Source organism: Caretta caretta, chromosome 17 (genome assembly GCF_965140235.1).
Source record: "Caretta caretta isolate rCarCar2 chromosome 17, rCarCar1.hap1, whole genome shotgun sequence".
NCBI classification, from domain to species: domain Eukaryota; kingdom Metazoa; phylum Chordata; order Testudines; family Cheloniidae; genus Caretta; species Caretta caretta.
The window spans coordinates 12030217-12049253 of record NC_134222.1 but is presented as its reverse complement, the minus strand read 5'-3'; the positions used below and the strand labels follow the sequence as shown (position 1 = coordinate 12049253).

General features: G+C 42.3%; 1 protein-coding gene across 10 annotated transcripts in view; it reads left to right on the top strand.

Moving 5' to 3' along the window:
- PITPNM3 (PITPNM family member 3) overlaps nucleotides 1-19037 on the top strand; it is a 346570-nt gene that overhangs the window by 287610 nt on the left and 39923 nt on the right. For 7 of the 10 annotated variants that reach the window (XM_048823832.2, XM_075120851.1, XM_048823829.2 and 4 more), the window contains 4 exons: nucleotides 9067-9248; nucleotides 9953-10081; nucleotides 11435-11607; nucleotides 18580-18750. In XM_048823832.2, coding sequence (XP_048679789.1) covers nucleotides 9067-9248; nucleotides 9953-10081; nucleotides 11435-11607; nucleotides 18580-18750 — 655 coding nt within the window. The remainder of the gene's footprint in view (nucleotides 1-9066; nucleotides 9249-9952; nucleotides 10082-11434; nucleotides 11608-18579; nucleotides 18751-19037) is intronic. The other 3 variants (XM_048823834.2, XM_048823833.2, XM_048823835.2) reach the window with 1 other exon arrangement.

Here is a 19037-nt window from a genome sequence, read left to right as displayed (position 1 = left end):
CTAGCAATTAACTGGAGTTTCAGTAGAAATGGACCTTAAGGAGAAGTTTGCTGGGGGGGGGGGGTTGTTTGTTTTGTCAATCCCAAGGGTATTTGTGAAATGAAATTAATTGGGTATGGGAATCCTCTGTTCTGAATCGTAACCAGGGAAGAATTTTATGGTCTGATTATGAACCCTGAAAATAGCATAAAATTAGGTTTATATAGCTCCCTTCATACTCCGGTTATTCCAAAGTGCCTTATAACAATAAGTTAGAGAAAGGGTACTGCAGAGACCGTTATGTTCTCTGAGTAGCGCACAGCCTTAAGCATTAGAAACTTGTACTATAGAAGGGTATGTTAATATGTTACAGCAATGTAAGTAGGGGATTATAATAGAAATACCAATCAAAATTCACCTGCAGAGGCATTGGAATATGCCACTGTAATTTCTCGGCTGTATTTTGGGTTCCAATATGCCCAGAATAACCAGTGGAGAATTACAGTATGAGTTCTCATCATACACAGAGAAAAATATGTATTCCCATTGCCTATCATGTATAAGCCTCACTAGATAAGTGTTTAAGGAGTTCACTATACATTCTAAGGGAGTATAGGGAAATAAATACATTCTGCTTTGACCGGATTAATAGTAGTAATAATACCTAGCTCTTGTACAGCAGTGTACATCTGTAAATATCAAGGTGCTTTACAAAGGAGGTCTGTATCATTATTCCCATTTTACAGTTGGGGAAACTGAAGCTCAGACCGGGGAAGCGATTCAGACCAATGGCAGAACTGGGAATACAGCTCGGTTATCCAGAGTCCCATGCCAGGACCCTCCCCCACTAGAACACACTGTCTCTTAGAAGAGGAGAATTTTGTTCTCTCTTGCTGATGCTGTTAAAATATCATTCAAGATCTTATTGAAAGATGTTTGTTTGACAGGATTTTAGGGGGAGGCTCAGGGTTTGCTTACACTAGCAATAAAGGGGTGGAAAGAAGTTTTTGTAGGTGGCTGGTTCAGCTTCTGTTGAATTGATTATTTTAATGCTGCTGAGATTTAATTGTATTACTGGCATGTTAGGGCGCCTAGAGCTTTGGAGAGTGGTGTTTTAATTATTAATTAAGTTGAAATAACTAAATAGTCTCTTCAGCAATCATCTCAGCTTTCTTTTAACAGAGAATGTTTGGTGATTTTTCCCCTCTCCCCACCAACAATAGTTTAATTTGTTTCTCAGAATAGTTTCCAAGTACAGTTAAAATAAATGTATCAATGTGACACAATGTTCTCATGCAGTGTAGGAGAGACAAATGGCTATGAATCTGACCCCAAGTAATTAAACTAATGAGATTTGAACTCCAGCAAATCTTTTCAGATAATCTTTGGGAGGTGTGAATTTATGTTGTTTTAAATTTAAAAAGAAAACAACCCATGTATTAGAATGGGATTAAATGTAACAAGTCATCTTTGCCTTAGCCTCAGTGTGTTTAGGCATTTTGGCACAACATAGAGTCTCTAAATACTGGTGATGTTACATGTTTCTGCCCTTCTTGACAAATGGATGGAGATATTGTGGCACAAATGATACAGAACACAGTTACAACTGCAAATGACTGGATGGCTTAAGTGGATCCATTCCAGAGTAACAGAACCTGTAGGTTACCAGTTAATATCTAGCTTGGGTCAGTAGTACCAAAAAGCCTTTCCTGTCTAATGGCTGTTTAGTAACATACATGAACTGAATTTGGTCCCAGTTCAAATCCCATTGGGCAGCTTGTCCACATGATGAAAGCCAACCTTCTAATGGGTATTACCGGGCTCCCTTGCTTGCCTATCTCAGCAGAAGGGCCAGTTATTGAATGCACACGTTGACAAAGCTGCCCTCTTAGCGGTCCCTCCAGGACAGAGTTGAAGTCTCTTTTTTTGAGAGTGTGTGCAAGTTTACAATGAAGCTAACCATGTGGTATATGTTCTGGGGATAAACAGGAGTTCACTGCAGAGTTGTGCATCTGGCATAATTCACCCGCAATGGATTCACATACAGATTTGAAACAATAATAGGCCTATCCACATGCTTGCTGAAAAGCATTTTCCTTGTGGCATATAATGGCCTCAGCTTTGTGGTCCATTTTGGCTGCACTGCCTTGTCAGAGATGTTTTGACTTCAGTGCTATGAACTCCTTAACTCTAAATTTCTTTCTCTTTGTGGTTCAAGAAATTTAGAGGCAAATTCCCAGTTCTGCCACAGACATTGTGGCAAGTCTCTTAGGATATGTCTACACTACGAAATTAGGTCAATTTTACAGAAGTCGATTTTTAGAAATCGATTTTATACAGTCAGTTGTGTATGTCCTCACATTAAGTCGGTGGAGTGCATCCTCAATAGTGTGGCTAGCATTGACTTATGGAGTGGTGCACTGTGGGTAGCTATCCCAGAGTTCCCGCAGTTTCCACTGCCCATTGGAATTCTGGGTTAAGCTCCCAATGCCTGATGAGGCAAAAACATTATTGAGGGTGGTTTTGGGGACGTGTCGTCAGTCACCCCTCCCTCCCTCTGTCTGTGAAAGCAATGGCAGACAATCGTTTTGCGCCTTTTTTCCTGGGTTATCCATGCATACGCCATACTACGGCAAGCATGGAGCCCGCTCAGCTCACCAGCTGCTGTTGTGAGCGTTGTGAACACCTCACTTATGATCCTGGAGTATGCGGAGAACCAGGCTAAGAGACGCCAGCATGAGGACGATTGTGATGAGGACACAGACACAGACGTTCCTGAAAACACAGGCTCTGGCAATTGGGACGTCATGGCGGCAGTGGGGCTGGTTGATACAGTGGAACGCCGATTCTTGGCACGGCAAACAAGCACAGACTGGTGGGACCGCATAGTGTTGCAGGTTTGGGATGATTTACAGTAGCTGCGAAACTTTCACATGCGTAAGGCCACTTTACTTGAATTTTGTGAGTTGCTTTCCCCCACCCTGAAGCGCAGGAATTCCAAGATGGGAGCTGCCCTGACAGTTGAGAAGCGAGTGGTGATAGCTCTGTGGAAGCTTGCAATGCCTGACTGCTACCGGTCAGTCGGGAATCAATTTGGAATGGGCAAGTCTACTGTGGGGACTGCTGTGATCCAAGTAGCCAATGCAATCACTGACGTTCTGCTATCAAGGGTAGTGATTCTGAGAAATGTGTAGGTCATACTGGATGGTTTTGCTGCAATGGGGTTCCCTAACTGTGGTGGGGCGATAGACGGAACACATATCCCTATCTTGGCACTGAACCACCGTGCCAACCAGTATATAAACTGCAAGGGGTACTTCTCAATGGGGCTGCAAGCACTGGTGGATCACAAGGCATGTTTCACTGACATCAACGTGGGGTGGCCAGGAAAGGTGCATGACGCTCGCATCTTTAGGAACTCTGGGCTGTTCAAGCAGTTGCAAGAAGGGACTTACTTCCCAGACCAGAAAATTACCATTGGGGATGTTGAAATGCCAATAGTTATCCTTGGGGACCCAGCCTACCCCTTGCTCCCATGGCTTATGAAGCCATACACAGGCAGCCTGGACAGTAGTAAGGAGCAGTTCAACTATAGGCTGAAGATGTGCAGAATGGTGGTAGAATATGCCTTTGGGCGTTTAAAAGCTCACTGGCGCTGTTTGTGGACTAGGTTAGACCTCAGCACAACCAATATTCCGATTGTTATTGCTGCTTGCTCCATAATATCTGTGAGAGTAAGGGGGAGACGTTTATGGTGGGGTGGGAGGTTGAGGCAAATCGCCTGGCAACTGATTTTGAGCAGCCAGACACCAGGGCAATTAGAAGAGCACAGCTGGGTGCGCTGCACATCAGAGAGGCTTTGAAAACCAGTTTCATGACTGGCCAGGCTATAGTGTGACAGCTGTGTGTGTTTCTCCTTGCTGCAAACCTGCCCCCTTTGTTGATTTTAATTCCCTGTAAGCCAACCACTCTCTCCCCTTTGATCACAGCTGGCAAAGGAAATAAAGTAACTATTGTTTTGAAACCATGCATTCTTTCTTTATTAATTACAAAAAAAAAAGTGAGATAACTGACAAGGTAGCCCGGGTGGGGTGGGGTGGGGTTTGGGAGGAGGGAAGGACAAGGCCACATTGCTTATTGTAGCCACACTACAAATCAAAACAGTTTGAATGACAGCCTTCTGTTGCTTGGGCCATCCTCTGGAGTGGAGTGGCTGGGTGCCCGGAGCCTCCCCTCCCCACCCCCCCTGCATTCTTGGGCATCTGGGTAAGGAGGATATGGAACTTGGGGAGGAGGTCAGGCGGTTATGCAATGGATGCAGCGTGGGGGGGGGAGGGGGGCTGTGCTCTTGTTGGCTTTCCTGCAGCTCCAACAGATGCTTCATCATGTCCATTTGCTCCTGCATTAGCCTCAGCATTGCCTCCTGCCTCTGCTCTTCACACTCACTTAATGCTTTCCTGGCCTCTGCCACTGAATGCCTTCATGCAATAAGCTGTGCCCTATCAGTGCAGGAGGACTGCATGAGCCCGGAAAACATGTCATCGTGAGTGTGGTTTTTTTCATCTTCTAATCTGCAATAACCTCAGGGACGGAGATGATAGGGGGAGCATAGAAACATTTGCACCTGGGGGAGATAAAAGGGAGAGTAAAATTTAGGATGATGCATTTCTGAGAACAAAAGTGAATTTCACAGTGAATTTCACAGTGAATCAAGCAATTCACAGCAGACAGCACATGTGCTTTAGGTACAAGGTCGCATTTTGCCTTTTATGGTGAGTGCCTGCCGGTATGGTGATACATCACACACAGCTGGGCAACAGAATTTGGTTTCCAGGCTGCCATGGTCAGCCTTTTGGTATGCGGGGTTGGCTTCTTCCGCCTTCATAACATGTGGGAATGATTTCAAACTCCAGCACCATCCTTTCCCATAGCAAGCAATGCCGGTTGGGTTTCACATTTAAAAGGAGGGGCTGCGGTTTTCGGGTGGATGTGCAGCACACACCTCCCCACACCCCACCGCATGGCTATTCTCTGGGATGAGCCCTTCACCCCTCCCACCACTGCATGGCTATTCTCCGGTGTGAACCCTTTTAGCCAAGCGCAAACAACCCAGCATGAACGGGGTCCTTTTATTGTTCCCTTACAAAAATTCTCCTATTTCAACCAGGTGACCATGAATTATATCACTCTCCTGAGGCTAATACAGAAGGATAAAGACCGAATGTTGCTTGAATGTGACCAAAACCCAGGACCATTCGCTGCCATGCTTGTGCTGCAATGATTCCAGACTACTTGCTACTGGCTTGGCGTGGTAACAGGGCCTACTGTGGAGGATGAAATAAGGCAGCCCGCCCCAGAAACCTTCTACAAAGGCTTTCAGAGTACCTCTAGGAGAGCTTCATGGAGATGTCCCTGGAGGATTCCCGCTCCATCCCCAGACACGTTAACAGACTTTTCCAGTAGCTGTACTGGCCACGAATGCATCCCAATTCTTCAGGGCAAATCAAACATTAAACACTATTGCTTTTAAACCCTCTACTGTAGTTACAAATGTGCACTCACCAGAGCTGCCTTCTTCGGCTTCAGGGTCGGGGATCCCGCCTTGGGAGGGTATTGGCTGCAGGGTGATGAAAAGGTCCTGGCTGCCGGGGAGAACGGATTCCCCGCTTGCCTGCTGCGCATTCTCCTCCTCCTCCTTCCTCATCCACAAAATCTTCCCTGTTGCGTGAGACTCCCCCCTTGCAAATGTCCACAGACAGTGGTGAGGTAGTGGTAGGGTCCCCCCCTAGAATGCCATGCAGCTGATCATAGAAGTGGCATGTATGGGGCTCTGACCCGGAGCAACCGTTTGCCTCATTTGTCTTTTGGTAGGCTTGCCTGAGCTCCTTAACTGTCACGCGGCACTGCTGTGTGTCCTGGTGTAGCCTCTCTCCACCATGCCCTGTGCGATTTTGGCATATATATTAGCATTTCTTCTTTTTGATCGGCATTTGTCCTGCACAGATTCTTCTCCCCATACAGCAGATCCAGTGTCTCCCTTTCGGTCCATGCTGGAGCTCGTTTGCGATTCTGGGGGAACTGCATGGTCACCTGTGCTGCTGAGCTTGCCACGCTGACCAAACAGGAAATGAAATTCAAAATTTCCCTGGGCTTTTCCTGTGTACCTGGCTAGTGCATCGGAGTTCAAACCGCTGTCCAGAGCAGTCAGATTGGAGCACTCTGGGATAGCTCCCAGAGGCCAATACTCTCAGATTGCATCTGCACTACCCCAAATTCGACCTAGCAATGTCGATTTTAGCGCTACTCCCCTCGCCAGAGAGGAGTACAGAAGTCGATTTTAAGAGCCCTTTAGGTCGACGGAACGGGCTGGGTTGTGTAGACGCATTCATTTTAAAATTCGACCTAACGCGGCTAAATTCGACCTAACCCCGTAGTTTAGACCAGGGGTTAATCTCTCTGAGCCTCAGTTCTGCATCTGGAAAACGGAGCTGGTAGCACTTCCTCTCTCCCACCCCTTGTCTGTCTTGTCTATTTAGATTGTAAATGCTTTGCAGAAGGACTACTGTCACTGCGTTAGTACAGCACCTGGCACAATGTAGCCTTGATCTCAGCAGGGGCCTCCACTGTAATAAACCGTAAACAATGATTCTGAAAACATTTCAACATTATCCCGTTATGTTCCCAGGAAGACCCTGAGGGGAACAGTGTGACAGAGAACGGAAATCAGGGGCAGGGGACAGTTGTGTAGAGACAGGGTAGGATTGTGCCCTCAATGAGGTCACTCTTAAAAACTTCACTGACTTGTGGAAGATAAGAGAGAAGAAAGTTACTAAGTAGTTAATCCCTTCTCCATCCAGACTTGTTCATTCCTTCCATACAACCCCCTCCCTCCTCAAAACCTCATCTGAAGTGCCTGGGCTTTGGCAGCTACATACAATGTAATCCAAAAACTAGGTGATCTGGGGTTTTTCCTCCTAATCTGTAGAGTAACAAAAACAAACAAAAAACAAAAATTGCAGTACCCTGTTAACTTAGATTAGTTTTTGTCACTAAAGAAAACAGCTACCACATCTGAACAGGATCCAGCTCAAACAGCAGCATGATATCCAGTAAATAAACACACACATGGAAATGCCAACTTAACCAGGGTGGTGGCAGCCCTGCAGCAGGAGTTTGGATGTTTTTCCACTCAGTATTGTTCTAAGATCATCAAACTGTGCCATTAGTAATCTCACAGTGGTTGCCTTGTGACCCAGCGGAAGAAACCTGGACACAGGTGTTAATGATGCTCCGTGGGCAACCGTGAACTGCTGCCAATTTCCTACAGACTGAAGAGACCCATAACTTCCAGTGCCACTGGTCATTCTTTTATTGAACATTCTGTTGACCTAGTTCAGTGGTAGCACGAGGCAGTGTCTAAATATTGCTGAGAACCAGGCCAGCAAAACAGATGTGGGATTAAATAGAAATAAGTGCGTTTGTGTTGCAGTGTTGCCAACTCCATGTATTCAAAAATTGAATCTAGCCCTTAAGGAAAAAAATGTGATATTGGCATAAAAATAAGGAGATTTTAAAAAATTGGATTGATTGGCCTTCTGGTTTTTTTTTTTAAATTAATTTAGCTATTTTGGAGATTTTAGGCTGCACGTTTTCAAGCCTCTCTGCACCCAGGAGGACTAGAAACTTATTTTTAAACAAACAAAATTTGAGATTTTTGTGTATTCACATGACTCTAGGGTCTTGGGCTTTAACACAAAATATTACAAGGCTCATGATAAAATTTTGAAAGTTGGCAACCTGATATTCTCTAATGATATTCACAGTGCTTAGATAATGTGACAATGAGAATTATTAAAAAGCTTATTATTCAATCAGATGTTTTAAGTGCTTTATCCAAAACTTGTTGAAGTTAATGAATTGCAGGAGGTATAAATGATTTTGCTGTGTGTGTGTGTGTGTGTGTGTGTGTGCGCGCGCACGCACTGTGCCCTCAACACCTTTTGTGTGTGGTAGCCATAAACATTCTTATAAATTAATTTACAGGAAGGAACATTTAATCAAAGCAAAGATTGCAACATATTTGTGGAAAGCAAATTTCAAATTATTATATCACAAATACGTTGTCTATTCACAACTCGGTTGCTTGTAGACAAGGTACAGCGCAAGATCTCTTCATAGAAGTTATTAGTCAAACAATTTTGAATAACTAATCAATTTGAGATAATCATGGTCTGTTCACAAAAATCTTATGAACAGGAATAAGAGAGATTCACGGAGTACTCAGGAGCTATCCACAGCAATAATTCCTTTGCTGTTCAGAATTGCTGCTTTGTTTAAAAGTGCTGCAAAAGGGACCTGTAAAAGAAATCCAGCCAGGAAGCATTTTGGCAAAAGGCATTTTGACTTTGAGAAGTTCACTGTTTTTCTGTTAAGATTGTTAATAATTCTTATGAAACTGAGAGTTTCACTGTAAGATTGTATGTTGATTTGCAATGCAGATAAGAGATTCAAAGGCAAATTTAAAAATAGGATGAGTTGCGTAATAAGAATTGAGCGGAGACCCTATTGTTCTCCACATTAACACACAAAAAGCTCATGTTAAGCAAATAAGTTTTTATTTTAACTTTACATCTACCTATCGCATCCATGGGGCATGAAGGCCTGTTCCGTTAATGTATTTCAATGCATTTGTATTAATGCATTAATGTATTTCAATACACTTGGATCAAGGCTGCTTATGTGTGTCTGTTATTTAAAGGGCACTCAAAGGACCACTGAAGTCAATGGGATCTGGACTTTGGATAGGGAGGAGTTACCAGGGTTAAAGTTACCAGGGTTAAAGGGAGTTACCAGGGTTAAAGTTGTCATACAAGTGACCCTCCCCCCAGTTTGCATGACACACAGCTAAGACAGACATCAGGTCGTTTCTCAGCCTCCTTATTCTTACCTTTGTAGAGATGACAGCTAACAATTCCACCCTCTGTTGGTTAATACAAGACAACTATACAAATAGAACTGCTTCATATTAGCTGTGTTTTATTTTGGTCGCTTTTTTAACCTCCCTTTTGCTTTGTTCATTCTTTAAAGGATAATCCCCTTTTAGCAGAGGATTCCAGTCTGGGTGGCAGCAAACGCCTAAGCAAAAGTAATATTGACATTTCGGGAATCATGGAGGATGAGGCACCAAGGCAACCATTGCCAAGGAAACAGAGCGACTCGTCCACTTATGACTGTGACACTATTTCCCAACACCATGCTTTTCTGTCGAGGTAACTAGTCCTTAATTCAGTAAAAGCAATAGGATTACAATTGAATGTGGAGTATTAATACAGGCAATGTGAGAGTAATGGCATCATTTATATAACCCACATAATATGTTGCTGCAGACTTAGTTTAAGCCTTTGCAAGCTACTCCGGAAAAATGTAGATATTTAATTTTTGGGGTGTGGGGCATTGATCTGGACCCACTCAGCGTATTTTTTAATTCAACTTTTGTTGACTGGTGTGAATTTTGAATGCAGAAACTGAATGCAAAAAATCCCAGTTTTTATAATGCACCTCTCACAAGTCAAATCAAATAGACTTGGCATTTTTTTGGAAGTTTTTTTTTATTACTATTATTTAGCCCCATCTGACTTTCATTAGAGGCTTTGCATGATTCTCCAGAGAATTAGGAAATTGATTTTTGGTGCTCTCAGCTGTCTACAAACTATTCAGGCTTTTTTGAAAACCTCCATAAATCTTCAATTTAAATTAATAAAAAGTAATCTTTTTAAAGGAAACTTACTTAGCTTCCCTAAATCCTAAAAAAGAAACCTTTTAACAATATATCTAGCATGGGAGGTTCATCATTTCCTTTGTCTGTCTCTCTCTCTGTCTTTACCTACCTAGTTTGACTGCTTGCTTTAGTATCTGTATCCTTTGTGCTTTATTTTTTCTTTCTGTTTGTTCTTTCTTCCTTTATTTCATTGAGGGTGATGCCGATAGAGAGAAAAGCCCCATTGTGTGCTCCCAAGTTTCAGTTCTGTGAGAGCTCAGGTACAGTGCAGACTTGCCACAGTGCTGTACTCCAGCCTGCCTGTTTTGTCAGTAATAGCTCAAGGTAATTTTATTCTATCTCTTTGGCTGCAGTCAATGCATTCTTTGCTTTGGTTTCCTTGATTATTCTGTTTGGTTTTCACATCAATGTGCTGCTGTTCCTTTTTGGATACCAGGTCCTTACATTTTAAAGTACCTTCCTGCTTCAAGAAAACAATGTGTCTTTTTCCATTTTTCTGTGTCAGAGAATTTGTCAAGAATTCTAGTCCATCACTTTTAGCTCCCTGTGTAGCAGCAAGAAACTCCCAGGCTATCTAATCTGAACTCTCCATTCAACCCATTTATTATACAATCTGGCTCAACTGAACTAATTCATCAGGTTTTGGCGTCTGATCTCTCTTGCTTACAAATTGACACATCAAAATATTGGCACTCTTCTTTTCCTAATACTGATAGACTATAGGTGCATGTTAGTTGCAAAATAAATATATAAAAGAAAATCCCCCTCACCCCCCAAAGTACATTATTTATGTTTTCACAAAAGAAAAAAAAGCCCATCTTTTTATTTTTAAAAAAATCAAGATAGAAATAACAGTGTATGCCTGTGTTCTAATGACAAGCATTTGAACTTCAATCTTTGTTCATCAAAAGCAGACAGTGCTACACTCCTAGAGATTTATTAGTTCAGAGAAATAGGAAAGGGAACATAATAGAGTTTGAAATGTGAAGACACTCATTTGATTAGCATTAATAATGTTAAGTGAGCAAGTAGTTCTGAATGATCCTTTTTTATAATTTTTGCCTAATCTGGCAAAAAAAATAGTAGAATCTGGATTTTTTTTAGCTTGGATGGAGAGGTGGGTATTGGCAGAAGTGTAGTAAAGAGATAGCTGCAAAGTGGGGGTGAAAAGTCAGAGAAACCCTCATGGACATGAAGATCCTTGTAACACCAAAAACTCTCATGTACAATGACATTGTTGAGTCATATTCTTACACAACTTGGGTCCATTACAATTTGCAGCAAACACTTTTTCAGTGAATTCCTGCTCTAATTATTATTTTCGGGGGGGGGGGTAGTCCTGAGTCATACAATGCCCACACAGCTGTCTCCTATGCCAAGTATTTTAACTGCAGGGAATTACTGATCTTTAACGGTAGCAAATTTATTATGTATCTGCATCAGAAAATAAAATATTCCAGATTTCCAGATGACTGTAACAGAGAGAATGGGAAGCCATTATGGTTAGGGCTTGGCTCTGCTGTATGAGTGTCTCATTATTAAAGCAGAAAGTTTGGACCTACAGACCGAGACTGGAGTTTTCTAAGCAGCCCCTCTTTGAAGTAGAGCCTTTGCACAGCAAGATGAAAAGGGACCCCTGGTTTATTGTTGTTAAATCAATCCATTTTCCTTGTTCAGTATCCACGCGAGTGTTATGAAGAACGATGCAGACTTTCCTCCTATGAGCAGCTCCAGTCTCTCGGAAGTAAACCTGGGACGGTTTGAATTTGAAGTTTCAGATTTCTTCCTGTTTGGATCACCGCTTGGCTTAGTACTGGCCATGAGGAGTACTGTTCTGCCTGGACTGGATGGTAAGTGCTCTTCGAGGTTAGAATACTGGCTGCTTAATGCCCAATACGGGCAAAGAGAGGTACGCACTGTTCCGTTAAGCAAAATTAGAGATGAGACACCTGATGAATTCCTACCTGTAATGGACCAGCATGCTAAAGGTCCCAATTCAGCAGTGATGTAAATGTAGGGTTGCCAATTTTGGTTGGACGTATTTCTGGAGGTTTCATCACATGACATAATTTTAAATTAAAGATTAATTTTTAATTCCTGGAGACCCCAGGACAATCCTGGAGGCTTGGCAACCTTGTGTAAATGCCGTCTTAAGCAGTGAAACTTGCACTGTTTTGGTATACAGTATGTGTAACCAATGGTCCATATGCTGCTCTACTATCTACCAATGTAAATTCAGAGTAATTTTAATGAACTCAGTGCAACTAAGCAGAATGTGGCTTTAAAATATAACTAACATCATTTTAGCTTTCCATGGGGAGCAAATTCAGCCCCTGGTATAAGTGGGCTCAAACTGACTGGGCCCAGAAGTGCTGAGAAATGGTGCAAGTATAAATTGTAGCCACCTTGCTTAATCTTACACCCTCCTCTCGATTTGCTTTTTGGACTGTACACACCTGTTTTTGTTTTCTTGGCATGTAAGCTGCACTCATTTTGTACAACTGGGCCATGTTAGGGTACTATACCATTTACACCTGTTTTCTGACCCATTCACACCTCATGTGTAACTCATATCACTGCTGGCTATGCATTTCAATGTCATACTGCTACAAGCATGTACATAAGTATAATTGTAGGAACAGTCCCTGAAAAAGTGCCCCAAAAAATCACCTCTGAATTTGGCCCAGAGACTTCCATGTGATTTGTACCCATTATTCCAGGTGGCATTTGGATGAATCTGGGTCTTTTTTTTAACAGTCAAAAACCTCTTTTTCCTCTTTAGTGATGGCTTAATGCCCAGTAAAGTAAAAAAAAAAACAAAAAAAAAACACAATTTTTTTTAATGCACACTGGGATATTTATACTATTTCTGGTGACTCACCCCATTTTCCTAAAAGACAAGTTGTATCCTTTGAATCTTCGTGCTGTGTCAGGTTCTGTTAGTATAACACCTCTGTGCTGTGATGTGGGAAATAATGTGTCCGAGCTCTGTGGCAGGTGACAAATGTGAGAACATGCAGTAATATGTGGTAGATGAATGTATAGCTAGATGGTCTTCAGGGTTAATTTCTGCTTTGTTTAAACCTACAACAAATAGCTGAGATACATAAAAGAAGCTCCTATTGACTGTCCATTACAGCTGCTCAAAAAGTTTCCAATTGAACCTTTTGCCATCAAAAACTGTAGTTTCAGCCACAGTGAAATGTTTTGCAGTAATGTGTAATTTAAAATGAAAATTTCATTGGGAAAGTTTCTCGGGTGAAAGATGGAATTTAGAGAGAGATTTCAGAGTAACGGCCGTGTTAGTCTGTATTCACAAAAAGAAAAGGAGTACATGTGGCACCTTAGAGACTAACCAATTTATTTGAGCATAAGCTTTCGGGAGCTACAGCTTATGCTTATGTGCAAATAAATTGGTTAGTCTCTAAGGTGCCACAAGTACTCCTTTTCTTTTTTTAGAGAGAGAGAGAGAGCACATGCTACATTCCAAGTCAGTGCCTTGACTATCCGGCTATTGGCTACTCTGGGGTGGGCCTCGCCCTCTCTTTCTCTTTTTGTGTTTTTTTCACAACAGTTTTCCAAAGGTCTTGGTTTTGTTCTTCATCAGAATGAAAACAAATTTCAAAACCTCCATGTTTCATGAAATGGAGTTGTTTTCTGGCCACCCATACTACCTACCGAGCTATTGCAGTAGCAAAATATAGAAACCACAAAGATCTTTCTATTGCAACCTGCGTGTTTACTACCAATCTGATATTTGTACTTTCAATGCCCCAGTTTTTATTGGTGAAGGCCCAATCCAGCAATGTACTTAAGATGCTGCTTAACTTGAAGCCAATGAGTCATCCTATTGTCTTCAGTGGGGCTACACGGGGGCATAGTCTTCTAATCTCTCTTGCCTTCAGTCATTCTCTCCTCACTATCCAAGTACAATGCTGGAACAGTGCAACCTTCATCGCTTAGGCACTCTGCGATACTGAGCAGCAACATGCTGCTAAATTAACAGCATTCTGAACTATTACAAATTATTTCTTCCCATTAGCCCTCACTTCCGTCCTCCCTCAAATATCCTGCAGGGAGCTGCTTTTGAGAGCAACCTTTCTGACCAGTATTTCAAAGACATTTCCAGCACGAGCAGTCTATGTGCAACGTGAAGTGTTGTCAGTTCTCAGAGGGAGGTTCTGGTTAGGAGAATTCCATAAGGGGGCAAAAAAATTGAATCGTGCTGCCAAAAGGAAAATGTGTGACCAGAAGGCTCCTGTCATACATGTGACTGAAATTAGTAAGGTGGTGGAGTCAGTCACTCCTCATTGAGATGAGAGGTAGAGAGCAGAAAACATGATAAATATAAGGCTAGACGTCCTTTTGTTTTTGATTTAAAGTTTTATTTTGTGTTTTTACTAATTACTAAAATGAAACGTTTTATGAGTCCACAGGCAAAGGAAAATTTGCCCAATGGATTGTGTGTTTCCTGCTGCAAATAGGACCGCATGGTGTAGTGGGATGCTGTATAATGTAGACATACAGAATATATATAACATCTGTCATATGCTTAGGCATCATAGCTTTGAATGTTGATTTTTCTTCTGTGGTAGCAGGAATCTAGCTAAAAAGTGAACCTAGGTTCCATATTTTGCTGTCCTTTCTAGGGGTATTCTATTTTCCCCCTCATCCAACATTCCCCTGACACTCCATGGCAATTTTTAATGTCCTCTCCTGCAGTTCTTTCTTTGCTCTTCCAGTTGTCTAGTCACAATTCTCGTCCTATAAATCACTAATCATTTACAGCTCAATTTCATACTCTTCCACCTTCTATGTTCCTCATTCATGGTTTTCTAGTCCATCAAAGCTTTCCCAAAGTTTGATATTCTCTAGCACTCACACTCTTCTGAGCATGCAGACCCTGGCCTCAGAGCTTTATGGGTAACTTTTTTCATCTAAACCTGACCAATTATTTTAGCTAGTTAAGTATTCGGAACTCAGTCCACAGAACTGCTGAAATGGATACATCTCATGGTCTTCCCAAAATAATGCCAGTGACCAGAAACTCAGTAGGGACTAGCACAGTTTACTACTGGATCCTCTATTTGAAGCACTCCAGACAATCTCTTAAGAACAGTGAAAGCTTTGCAGTGAGTTTTAGCTTTGAAAATGTTCAAAGAACTACAATTTTTTAAAAAAAGACCCAAAAATGGCAATTATAGAAACACAGCAGCCATTTTATAAGTACTTATTAGTCCTTACAATCCAGTTATACGCCCTTAAACGTTCACACAGGGGGCACAAAAAATGGACAGAGGAAACAGACCTAGAACATAACAGATAAGGTTACAAATTCAGTTACATTTTAGTAATATAGGCAAATGATATGCAATGAATAATACATAAAACACCGGATAGGCTAATGAGTAGCCCATATTCAGGTGCTAATGGGAAGGGAGAAAGAGTATCTGAAGCAAACACTCTGATTATCTCCTCCCACCCCCCAATTGTTTGATGCTCAGATAACTTCCTGCTAGAATAAACAACATGCAGCAGACATCAGAGCAGGTTTTGGACTCCCCATACCTGGGAAACATGGCATTAGACACAGATCATAAACCAGACAGGTCACAAAGTGGGCCCGGGGAAGGGCCAAAGTTTGACTGAAAGACCCCAAAGAAGACTTTTAATGACAATTAAATGACAAGAAACCACCTGAATGAAACAAATGTTCCACCACCCCCAGAGTGAGTCAGTGAATGTGGAATGTGATGCATAATGCAATTCACAGTGACAGAAAAGATCCCAGCTTGCCAGACCTTGATCAAACATTGAGGGAAGGATAGTCCCAGAGCACAGTATCTGCATCTCCATGACATACAACTCAGGAGAATAGGGTTTTATCCTCTAGATGAACTAGAGAGGTCATTAAAAGAAAGGAGTGAACTTAAAGCCGACACTGTATTTTAGAAATTTGTCAATGAATCCATGAGCTACTACTCCTTGCACCCAACACTCTCACTCATGGAGATGCCTGTCTGGGGCAAATTTGTTAGTAGTGGCCATTGCCTGCTGGCTTCTGCCCATGCAGTGGATTCACCTATAAAGTAGATGCCTACCCATTTCTGTGAATTCCAAATGTAGAGGCAGCCATAGGGTGATGGCCACCTACCTGACTTGCATGCCCAACCCCATAGGCTGAATATGTGCCTGCCTTTTAGGGCTGCAGTCAACTGCATCTGTCTAACCAGAGGCTAACTGGAAAGGCGATGCTTTGATGGCTAATTTGAGGTCACGTGGTTTGGCTGTTTACAGAACAGAAATCTGGTTTACATTGAATGTGGTCTAATTTAGGAAGTACAGTTGATAGGTGCTGGTTGCAGTTTAGACATAGTTTCAGCACTTGGGCCCCAGCTCCGGGAGGTCAATGCCTAACAGCGGACATGCTTTTCCTTGGACACCTTTGTGAACTGAAACCTTCATGAGTGATCATTTTTAACAGCCCGTTCTTGGCAAGAACACTGAAAAATGTATTTTCTCATTACCCTGGGAACTGATGGGGAGCCCACTGAGTATGTCTGAACATTCTGCCTTTCTGTTCCTGGCACAACATCCTGCCCGTATAAAGTGAATATTACTATAAGCTATTGCTACAGTCTGCCTGGGGCAGTGCCATCATATTGATGGTCATGGGGATTCTTGAAGGGTCAGATCATGGCACCATTGTCTTCACTGGTACCATCATTTGGCCCTAAATGCCAATTAGACTTGCAGCTTATATGGCATGGATTTTCAAAGCCACATATCAGCAAGGGGGCTTACAAAGCCTGTCAAGCTTCAGTGTTTTCCAACTTAACTCTTCCATTCCTCTCCCAAAGAGCACACGTGGCTGAGGAATATGCAGTGCCTGAACCAAAGTACATCACGTTTTATCCAGCGGCTGGCTGAACATGTCAGCTGTCACCATATGAAACTGTGGAGAATGACAATGAACCCATGTGTTGTTTTTATTTCCTTCTTTAATTTGAGCCTGTTGTCCTGAGGAGAGGGCTCCTAAGACCAACTCCATCAGAAAACCCTGCAACACAGAGTAATTGAGTTTAAGTGGATTCTGTCAGAGTAGTTCTCAAGTTAATAATCAGTCTGGCATATGGGTTTCCCCCTCCAGGTAAAAGCAGCCTAACGCCTATTTCTGAAACATGGGGCCAGCTTCTCAGCCCTAATTTCATTCTTTTTCTGGAAGATGTGTCCCAGACTGGGGGGGTGAGGGAAACAATATTCTGCTGTAAGATGGAGTCACAGTTCAGAGAAGGTTGAAAACCACTGCCCTGTTTCATTGGGAATCCTTTCAGAAGGAAGGGGGAGTGTGGGAATCTTTCATCTTGACTATTAAGGTGAGGTGAGGTGAGATGGTCCAGTGATCAGGATGCTAGCCTGGGATTTGGAGACCTGGGTTTAAGTACCAACTCCACTACAGACTCCTTGTGTGACCTAGGGAAAGTCACTGAGGGAGTTAAGGGCCTGAATACCTTTGAGGATCTGGGTCTTTGCCTCTATGCTTCAGTTCCCCATCTATCCAATGGAGATAATGGCACTTCCCTGCCTCCCAAGTGTGTTGTGACAATACATACATTAAAGATGATGGGTGATGGAGTGCCCCAAAACAATTCCCCCCCCCCATGGTGTTTACAATACCAGCACTTAGATGATGATCAAGAATAATGTTGCACAAACAACTGAGCTTTAAAGAAAAGCACCATGCAGGTTATCAGTTTTATAGGATCAGTGCAAGAGAACAGTAATAAACTGTAATAGAAAAGATTTGAGAGATTATTATATTGCACAGCAGTTTGGAAAACATTAAGGGACTGATCCTGCTCATATGGAGTTCAATGGGAGCAGGCATAATATTCCCAAACATCTGTTTATAAGTACTTTAATCAGTTCTTTACTCCTACAGTTAATGAATTGACTGTTGTAACATATTTGTGCTGCTGTAATATACTAAGTCTATTAGCATAATTAGCCCATAATGGATTGATCTGCTAACACTGGAGAGATTCACAGTGATCCAAACGCAGTTTGGTTAGCTGGGAAGTGACTGCACCTGCTGGTTTACAGACCCCAGCAGCCTTCTATGATCACCCATTTGAGTACAAGAGATGTCTCTATCTCAGTGCTGTATATCAGATTGAAAGAGTGCCTCATTAGCTGAGCGAGCGGGTGATTTTCAAACATCCCTTTACAATTGCTATCTGAATTTCTCATTAGCTGCCTCTCTCTAGCAAATATTACAAGCCATGTTCTCCTGTTTTAATGTGTGCAGTTTCATTTTATGCATTAACTTCAAGAAATTGACTTCTGAAGCTGCCTTGCTTCACATACCCACTCCAGCTTTCATCTCCATTTCAATCCTCCTGATTTAATGTTCCCATCAAATAGTTTTGCCGTCAGATATTCCAAGCAGAGGATGCCTCATGCTTTTGTAGGTGCAATGTTCGATAATATATTTAGAAGGTTTTAAAACTTTATTGACTTTCTGGCTTCCCATTGATTTCAAAGGCTGGCCTTAGCCTCAGCAGGTTGCCTATTTCTCACTGTTATCCCTTTGCAAAATTATCTTACTGCAAAGCTCATTTTGTCATCAAGGGAGCATGAAACAATGTAGTTGAAGAATCTCCTGCCTTTTGACTGTGTGTGTAGTTTGGGCTATTGTTTGTTTGTAGAAGTTGAAGGGACTGTATATTTAATCACACCCCCACCTAGACCTCTCGAAAGATACGTGAGCAACCCATAAAGATGCAATGCTGATCTCTCTCTCTCTCTCGCTTTCATTCCAGTTTGCCAAGTCCGTCCAGCTTGCAGCCAAGTGTACAGTTTCTTTCACTCTGCTGATCCCTCTGCCTCCAGGCTTGAGCCGCTGTTGGAGAAAAAATTCCACCTCTTGCCTCCATTTAACGTCCCAAGGTACCAGAGATTTCCACTGGGAGATGGAAGATCACACCAATTAGGTATGATAAAGATTTCATATTGTATTGCTTGGATTTCACCGCTCCTACCCCATTAATCTCTTGAGCTCTTCAGCTACGCTGTTCAAGAGGATTTTAGATACCAATACAACCAGCATACTGATAGTCAGATAACTTTAGGGCAGGAGGGGTATTGCTTTACTCTGTAGTTATAAGCCCAAAGGGACGCAATGAAAGACATAAGGTTCCTAAATGTATGCTTTTCTGCGGTCTTTGTGCCACTTCACAGCCCCCTCTTTCATATACTCTTATGGCAACTTAGGTGTCTG